This window comes from Microtus oregoni, unplaced genomic scaffold, assembly GCF_018167655.1.
Source record: "Microtus oregoni isolate MIOR12 unplaced genomic scaffold, Mior012 000038F_ref0000394, whole genome shotgun sequence".
NCBI classification, from domain to species: domain Eukaryota; kingdom Metazoa; phylum Chordata; class Mammalia; order Rodentia; family Cricetidae; genus Microtus; species Microtus oregoni.
Window position 1 is genome coordinate 23672815 of NW_024543097.1, and position 9685 is coordinate 23682499.

A 9685-nucleotide genomic window follows, 5' to 3' on the forward strand; every position below is an offset into this window, starting at 1 on the left:
ATACATTCTGGGAGGTGAGGTATGATCCACAATATACATGCCACCAAACGGAGGTAGACCATGGCTTCATCTATACTCATTCTAACTTTTTGTGGAATGGGAACATTGATTAATATTTTTAACACCTCAGGGTAGAGGGTATGGACCCATAAAAAGGGAAAGGAGCATGGACCTGTCTAAATATACCACTCCAGACTGGGACCATATGTACAATTACATCATGATTACCTATATTAAGCATATTCTCTCCTTCTGCCTTCCTTATTACTGCCCCCAAACACAAGTGCACAGGTCTTCCCAGTTTAAGACCAAGCAGGAAAATTAATTCCTTTCCCTGTTGCTCACAGGAACCAGGATCGCTGTCTGACTTCCACCTGAAGCTATTGGCTGCTCCCTGTTCTCCCCTCAGCTGACACTTGGCCCTTGCTATTGGCCTGTGGATCTTTTGCAGGTGCAGAAGGATGAAGGGAGAGAACATCACCAGGGTCACCACATTCATCCTGCTGGGCTTCCCCACAGCCCCCAGGCTGCAGTACCTGCTCTTCCTCCTCTTCCTGCTCATCTACCTCTTCGTGCTGGTGGAGAACCTGGCCATCATCCTCACTGTCTGGAGCAGCGCCTCTCTCCACAGACCCATGTACTACTTCCTGGGTGTCATGTCCACCTTGGAGATCTGGTATGTTTGTGACATCATGCCCAAGATGATGGACGGCTTCCTCCTGCAGAGGAAACGCATCTCTTTCATTGGATGCATGACTCAGCTCTACTTCTTCAGCTCCCTGGTGTGCACGGAGTGTGTACTCCTGGCTTCCATGGCCTATGACCGCTATGTGGCCATCTGCCATCCCCTGCGCTACCAAGTCATCATGACCACGGGGCTGTGTGTCCAGCTCGTGGCCTTCTCTTTTGCTAGTGGCTTCACAGTCTCAATGATCAAGATCTACTTTATCTCCAGTGCCACCTTCTGTGGCTCCAATGTCTTGAACCACTTCTTCTGTGACATCTCCCCTGTACTCAAGCTGGCCTGCATGAACTACTCTACAGCAGAGCTGGCGGACTTTATTCTGGCCTTCATCATTCTGGTGTTCCCTCTCATAGCCACCATACTCTCATATGGGCACATTACCCTGGCTGTGCTGCGTATCCCTTCGGCCACAGGACGGTGGAGAGCCTTCTCCACCTGTGCTTCCCACCTCACTGTGGTCACCATCTTCTACACAGCCTTGTTTTTTATGTATGTTCGACCCCAAGCCATTGATTCCCGGAGTACGAACAAGCTCATCTCTGTTCTGTATACTGTCATCACACCCATCTTGAACCCCTTGATCTACTGTCTGAGGAACAAAGAGTTTAAAGAAGCCTTAAGAAAGGCCTTGAGCTTGAGTCGAGCACCATCATAGGAGGGAGGGCACCTTCTGATGCCAGAGTATCTCATGATCATGTACCCTTGGAGATGAGGATGTGGGAACACTAGGCATTGCTAGTGCTGAAGATACTTAGAGCATCATTTTCATCCTTTGTGGATTAGACATAATAGGCACTGTTTGGGTAGTGGTGCCTTTCTATCACCTTTTACATGTGAAGAGATCAGGACTTGGTAAAAATTCAATATATTTCCCTCCCTTTTAAAGTATCATCCAAAATTCTAGAAGAATGTACGCCCTTCAGGGCTGGGAAGATGAGGTCTGCAATCTCAGTAGGTTTCAGTATGTGGAAGTATAAAAATACTGAAAATGGCAAAATGAGCCCCAAGAGTCCCCAAAGCACAGTGTATCTGGGAACTGTGAAAGTCCCCCAGACTTATTGTAACTCACAGGGCACGCTCTGTGACTGTTCTGGGGAACGAGCTTTAGCCTGTCCCTTCAGACAGCTCTCCTTACAGCCCTTCTGCTGCTGAAAAAGTGTGACGTCTTTCTATTGCTTGATTTTATCAGAGTCAAATGAGGACTATGTCTTACTGTTGTTATTGGTTCCTTAAAGCCCACCACAGTACCTGCTGTCTCTGAACCAATCAGGAGACAGGCTGGGTGTGATGGCTTGTGGCATGGGAAACAGAAGCCTGTGGAGGTTCCTGGGACAAGAAGATAGAAAACCCACAGGAGCCAGTTGAGGAGAGCCTGGGTGGTGGGTCTCCCACAGTTTAAAGCAGGAGTCATTGTGATTTGTGTTGAAAGATGGAGAAGAGGAAAGGAAGTCCAAATAAGCCCCGCTGCAGCAAAGCTCAGAGGCAGGAGGCAGCTAGAGGGTGCAGAGTACAGAGATGCTGATGGGTTTAGAGTTTGGTGTTTGCTAATAAAGTGAAAGACCCCAGCTTAGCTACTGTAATGCCATTTTGCAAAGCCTTCACACAAACAAATGTAAGTTCAAGGTAAAGTCAGTACTCCTAGGCGGTCAAACAGGATATCTATGGTCAGATACCAGGCCTAGGAGGGGAATGAACAGTTCTGGGAAAAACTACATGTACCCTAGATAGGGCCAAGTCTGTTATTATTATCAGACCTTCATGTCTCTGGGGAACTTGTCCCCTAAATGAACCCATCGCCTCATTCGAACTGACCAATGAGATCCCTGTAACCATACATTGCTTCTGTATGCCTGCTTTTGCTACCCTTTTCTTATAAAAAGACCTCCCAGCCTGCAGGCGGGCAAATCTTCCAAAAGGACTTTGCCACCCACAGGTACCTGTGCCCACACAATAAACCTCTTGCTAATTGCAACCAGTGGTGTCGACTGTTCCTTGGGTTAGGGGTCTCCTCCTGAGGGAAGGACCACTCTGAGGGTCTTTCAAAAGGAGATGGTGGGTCAGTATCCCCTGCATACACAAGCCTCACCACTGAAGTATGAAATTTTCTATGGACTATTTGCAGCTATTTAGCAGATGGTTGAGAGATTTGCAGGAGATATAGGCCTTTTCAGGGGTAATTAGCAGCCCTGCAACTGAGCAGTGAACAAATTGGTGAGATTGGATGGGCATGGTTTACGGGAGCACTGGGGTTATGGTAGAGAGAGTACAGAATGGGCTACTTCTCTGTAAAAGGCTGTTTATAAAACATTTATCCTTGTGTTGTTACTATGGTAACAAAAGTCATGCTAGCGATCTCCTCTTTGCTGTGTACACTGCGCTCACACCCACCTTAGGGAAATCGAGGTTTGTCCCTCCTATAAACTTTTCATAGTGTATATGGAATGAAAACATTCCTTCTGCTTCTTCTAGTTGCTTTTTCTATTCTTTGATAAGATATTTAAACCAAAGCAATTTATCAGGGAAGGTTTATTTGGCTCCCAGTCGTAGGTTATAATCCAATTCGGCAGAGGAGTTGCAATGACAGGAACCTGAGGCAGCTAGTCACATTGCATGAGCACTCAAGATAGAAAAAAGCAAAACACTTGTGATCAGCTAGCTTTCTCCTCTTCATATGGTCCAGGACCCAAGCCTAGGGAATGGCGCTGCCCACTTTTCTTGTGGTTCACTTCAATGAACTAATCAACATAGTCCCTGTTGTGCATGTACAGAGGTTAAATATTTCCTGACAGGGGTGCCTGGAAGCCTGTCCCCAGACATTCCAGGTCATTGATGATTGACACTAAATGTCACACTATCAAAATCATTGTACAGATTTAAGACAATCCCAATCAAAATTCCAACACCACTGTTCACAGTGATAGAAAATAATCTTAAAATTCATGTGGAAAGAGAAAAGGCTTTGGATGGCCAAAGCAATTCTTAGCAAAAAGAATAATGCTGGATGGTTGCCACCATCAGCCTCAGGTTATACAACAGAGCCGAGGCAGCATGATACTGGCACCAAAATGAACATGCAAACTTACGGGGAATAACAGTGGACCCAGACATTACCATGCATAGCCTTAGTAACTTTTTTGACAAAGATGCCAAAATATACATTGAAAAAATACATCTTCAACAAATGGTGCTGCAGAAACTAGGTATTTATGTAGAAGAATGAGCTTAGATCATTGTATCTCACCCTACACAAAAACTAACTTTAAATGAGTCAAGGACTTTAATATTAGACCAAAACCTCTGAAACTGTTACAGAAAAAGTTGAGACAACACCTGAAGCTATAGATCTAGGCCACGATTTCCCAACAGAACTCCAGTTAATCAGGAAATAAAAGCAGTTTACCAATGGGTCATTATGAAATTTTCTCTACAGCAATGGAAATAACTAAGAGCCTACAGGATACAAAAAAAAATCTGCAAGCTGCATATCTGACAAAGAATTGATATCTAGGTATACAAAGAACTAAAAAAAACTTTAAAAAAAATCAAACAACCCAATTGATAAATGATATATAGAGAGTTCCAAAAGTATGGCTCATGGCTATAAGCATATGAAAAAATGTTCAATGTCACCAACTATCAGAGAAATGCAGAGAGCGAGCCTGTCAATGCTCATAATTCTTTATTGCTGGGCATCTCTTTGGAAGTGGTCCCCAACTCTGAGGAAGACTCCCTGCTTAGGCAATCCTATCTCCAGATGCCTTCATAAAGCAGCCCAGAGATGTGTCTCTTGGTTAAACATAGGTTCCACAGGTTGACAACAATGGTCAACTGTAAGAATGGGGTTTAGGGCGTCTACAACATAAACAGTGCACAGTCCTGATAATCGGCCAAAAGTCAAGAAAGACACGTGCTTGTCATAACTCTGAAATCTGTGAATGGGACCTCAGTTGACAATGGCTGTTTCATATATAATTAGTTAAAGAACTCATACTGCAAGTTCATTGTAGATTATCTTGTTGTCTTCAGACAATGACAAGGATCTTTACAAGAGAGAAACCAGCAGATTTGACACACAAAGGTGAATAGATGAACATACAGTAGAATGATGCTACTGAAGGTCCCAGGTGCAGAAATCATTAGAGCTGGGAGAGGAAGAAAGAGACTCCAAATCCAAAAGATTGTGGAGACTAAAGGAAGTTGGGGAAAGAGGACAAAAAACTGTGGGGAAAACAATCCACAGGGAAGAACTCTGCCAAAACCTGTAGGCTAGGTTTCTGTCCCCCCAACAGCTCCCAATAAATAGAGACTTATATTAATTACTAATGCTTGACCAATAGCTTGTTACTAGCTAACTTTTACATTTATGTTAACCAATATTTTTTATCTATGCTTTGCCACATGGTGTTTCCTTCTTTCAATGCGGCATAATCATCTCCTACTCCCTCTGTGTCTGGCTGCCAACTCCTATGACTCTGACCTTTATCCCAGCATCCTTAGATTGGTTGTCCTGCTTATACTTCCTGCCTGGTTACTGGCCACTTAGCCTTTTATATTATTTTTTTAAAATTTTATTTACTATATACCCAATCTGAGTTCCCATTTCATCCCCTCTTCACATTCCCTCCACTTACCCCCACACCCCAATCCCCATCCACTCCACAGAGAGGGTAAGGCACATTGCTTTGGAGAAGTTCCAAGGCTCTCTCTACTATATCTAAGCTAAGTAAGGTATCCATCCAAAGAGAATAGGTTCACAAAAAACCAGTACATGCAGTTGAGACAAATCCTGGTGCCACTGCCAGTGTCCCCTTGGTGTAGGAGGTTCTTCTTTCTATGTGTTGCTTTTACTGGTCAAATAAAGAAGCTGCCTTGGCCTTTTGATAGGGCAGCCCTTAGGTGGGTGGAATAGACAGAACAGAAGGCTGGAAAGAAAGGAAGTGTGGCAGATATAGAAATGGGTTAATCAAGATGTGAGAGTTAGCTAATAAGAGGCTAGAGCTAATGGGCCAGGCAGTGTTTCAAGGAATACAATTTCCATGTGGTTATTTTGAGTGTAACTAGCTGGGCAGGACAGAACAAGGGACCCACCCTCCATATAACATCTCCTCAAGTCTGCCCCAGCCATGAAACTGTCAACTACATTCAGATGAACTAGTTTGGTCCTATGCTTGTTCCTTCCCAGAGTGGCTGGTATTGGAGAACACCCATTAGCTCAGGTAAACTGTTTCAGTGGGTGTACCCATAATGGTCTTGACAACTTTGCTCATATTCTCATTCCTCCCACTCTTCAGCTGGATTTTGGGAGCTCAGTCCAGTGCTCCGATGCGAGTCTCTGCCTCTGTTTCCATCAGTTGCTGGATGAAGTTTCTATGGTGATAGTTAAGGTATTAATCAGTCTAACTACATGGCAAGGCCAGTTTGGGCACCCTCTCCTCTATTGCTTAGGGTCTTAGCTGGGATCATCCTTGTGGATTCCTGGGAATTTCTCTAGAGCCAGTTTTTTTGACAACCCCATAATGGCTCCCTCAATTAAGGTCTCGCATTCCTTGCTCTCATCTCTGTCCTTCCTCCATCTTGACTATCCCACTCGCTCAAGATTTCTTCACCTCTCCCCTTCTCCCCTCCTCTTATTCTTCTCCCCTCCCTTCTCCCCCACCTCTATGTTCCCAATTTTGTCAGGTGATCTTGTCTACTTTCAATTTCCAGGTGGATCTATATATGTTTTTCTTAGGGTTCAACTTGTTATTTAGCTTCTCTAGAATCATGAATTATAGGCCCAATATCCTTTGTTTCTAGCTAGTATATATTCACTTATGAGTGAGTACTTATCATATTCATCTTTTTGTGTCTCTGTTATCTCACTCAGAATGGGTTTTTCTAGTTCTATCCATTTGCATGCAAAATTCAAGATGTCATTGTTTTTCGCTGCTGAGTGTAAATGTGCCAGATTTTCTTTATCCATTCTTTGGTTGAGGGACATTTAGGTTGTTTCCATGTTCTGGCTATTATAAATAATGCTGCTAATAACATAGTTGAACATATGTCTTTGTAGTATGATTGAGCATCTTTTGGGTATGTGTCCAAGAGTGGTATTGCTGGATCCTGAAGTAGGTTGATTCCAAATTTTCTGAAAAACCACCATGCTGATTTCCAGTGGTTGTAAAAGTTTGCATTCCAACCAACAATGGATGAGTGTTTCCCTTACTCCACATCCTCTCCAGCATAAGCTATCACTGGTGTTTTTCATCTTAGCCATTCTGACTAGTATCTCAGAGCCATTTGATTTGCATTTCCCTGATGGTTAAGGATGTTGAACATTTCCTTAAGTGTCTTTTGGCCATTTGAACTTCTTCTGTTGAGAATTCTCTGTTCAGTTCAGTGCCCCTTTTTAATTGGGTTAATTAGCATTTTAACGTCTAGTTTCTTGAGTTCTTTGTATATTTTGGAGATCAGACCTTTGTCTGATGTGGGGTTGGTGAAGATCTTCTCCCATTCAGTAGGATGCCTTTTTGTCTTAATGACAGTGTCCTTCGACCTTTTGCGATTCCTCTGTTGAGAATTCTGTTTAGTTCTGTACCCCATTTTTAATTGGGTTATTTGGATTGCTCATGTCTAATTTCTTGAGTTCTTTATATATTTTTGATATCATACCTCTGTATGATGTGGGGTTAGTGAAGATCTTTTCCCATTCAGTAGGCTGTCTTTTGTCAGATTGACTGTGCACTTTGCTTTACAGAAGCTTCTCAGTTTGAGGAGGTCCCATTTATTTATTGTTGCACTCAGTATCTGTGCTACTGAGGTTATATTTAGAAAGTGGTCTCCTGTGCCCATGCTTTGAAGGCTACTTTCTACTTTCTCTTTTACCAAGTTTAGAGTAGTCAGATTTATTTATATTGAGGTCTTTAATCCATTTGGACTTGAGTTTTGTGCATGGGGATAACGGATCTATTTTCATTCTTCTACATGTTGATATCCAGTTATGCCAGCACCATTTGTTGAAGATGCTTTCTTTTTCCATTGTATATTTTTAGCTTCTTTGTCAAAAATCAGGTGTTCATAGGTGTGTGGATTAATATGTGGGTCTTTGACTAAATTTCATTGTTTAACCTGTCTGTTTATATGCCAATAATAAGCTATTTTCATTACTGTAGCTCTATAATAGAGCTGGATGCCTCCAGGAGTTTCTTTATTGTAGAGAATTGTTTTGGCTATTCCAGGTTTTTTGTTTTTCCATATGAAGCTGAGTATTGTTCTTTCAACGTCTGTGAAGAATTGTGTTGAGATTTTGATGGGAATTGCATTGAATCTATAGATTGCTTTTGGTAGGATTGCCATTTTACAATATTGATTCTACCTGTCCAAGAACGTGGGAGATCTTTCCATTTTCTGATATCTTCTTCAATTTCTTTCTTCAAAGACTTAAAGTTATTGTCAAATAGGTCTTATCACCTCAAGATAATTTATGTCATTTTGTGGCTATTGTGAAAGATGATGTTTCTCTGATCTCTTTCTAAGCCCCTTTATCGTTTGTATATAGGAGGGTCACTGGTGTTTTTGAGCTGATCTTGTATCCTTTTGCATCACTGAAGGTATTTATCAGCTGTAGGAGTCCCCTGGTAGAGGTTTGGGGGTCACTTATGTATACTATCACATCACCTGCAAGTTGCAAAAGTTTAACTTCTTCCTTTCCAATTTAAATACCCTTGATCTCCTTTTGTTGTCTTATTGCTCTGGTCAGAACTTCAAGAACTATGTTGAATAGATATGGAGAGAGTGGACAGCCTTGTATTCTTCCTGATTTTAGTAGAATTGCTTTGAATTTCTCTCCATTTAGTTTGATGCTTGTAGTGATAAGAGCGGCGGGGCTGCGGGGCTGCGTCCCCGGCACCCGGCCACCCACATGGCTAGCTCTACCCGAAATAATTACACGGACACTGTATTCTTTTAAACACTGTTTGGCCCATTAGCTCTAGCCCTTACTGGCTAATTCTGATATCCCGATCAACCCATCTCTAATAATCTGTGAGCACCGGTCTTACCGGGAAGATTCTAGCCTACGTCCATCCTGGGTCGGAGCTGAATCGCGTCTGCCTGGAAGAGCGGAGCACGGCGTCTCTGTCTGAGGTGTCTTACCTCACTTCCTCTTCCTCCCAGCATTCTGTTCTGTTTACTCCACCCACCTATGTTCTAAGCTATGAGCCCAAGCAGTTTGTTTATTACTTAACCAATGAAATCAACAGATTGATATATGACACTCCCACATCATAATTTGATGTTGGATTTTGGCTTGCCGTATATTGCTTTTATTATGTTTAGATATATTTCTTGTATCCCTAATCTCTATAAATCCTTAATCATGAAGGGGTGTTGAATTTTGTTGAATGCTTTTTCAGCATCTAATGAAATGACCATATGGTTTATTTCTTTCAGTTTATTTATATAATGGATTACATTGATAGATTTTCATATGTTGAACCATCCCTGCATCTCTGGGATGAACTGACTTGATCATGGTAGATGATTTTTCATGTGTTCTTGGATTCAGTTTGCCAATATTTTATTGAATATTTTTCATCTATGTTTATGAGTAAAATTGGTCTAGAGTTCTCTTTTTTTGGTTGAGTTTTTGTGTGGTTTCAGTATCAGGGTAACTGTAGTCTTATAAAATGTGTTTGGAAATATTCCTTCTGTTTCTGTTATGTAGAAAATTTTGAGGAGTATAGGTATTAGCTCTTCTTGGAAGTTCTTCTAAAATTAACCACATATTCAATAATGAAGCAAACCTCTGCAGATACAGAAAAAAAAATTGGACTAACCATCTGTATCTTATCTGATTACCAGGGTTTAAAGTTAGAGTTTAACAACAGCACTAATTGCAGAAAGCCTAAAATCTCTTAAAATTTAACAGTGAATTCTTGAACCACCCCTGGGTTGAGGAAG

The 9685-nt window shown here is 41.9% G+C and overlaps 1 protein-coding gene across 1 annotated transcript; it reads left to right on the forward strand.

Annotated features, from left to right (window-relative positions):
* The first annotated feature begins 461 nt into the window (after positions 1 to 461).
* Positions 462 to 1400, forward strand: LOC121433400 (olfactory receptor 6B3-like). The gene has a single exon (XM_041631762.1). It carries the CDS (start codon positions 462 to 464, stop codon positions 1398 to 1400), a length of 939 nt encoding a protein of 312 aa, XP_041487696.1.
* The last annotated feature ends 8285 nt before the right edge of the window (positions 1401 to 9685 follow it).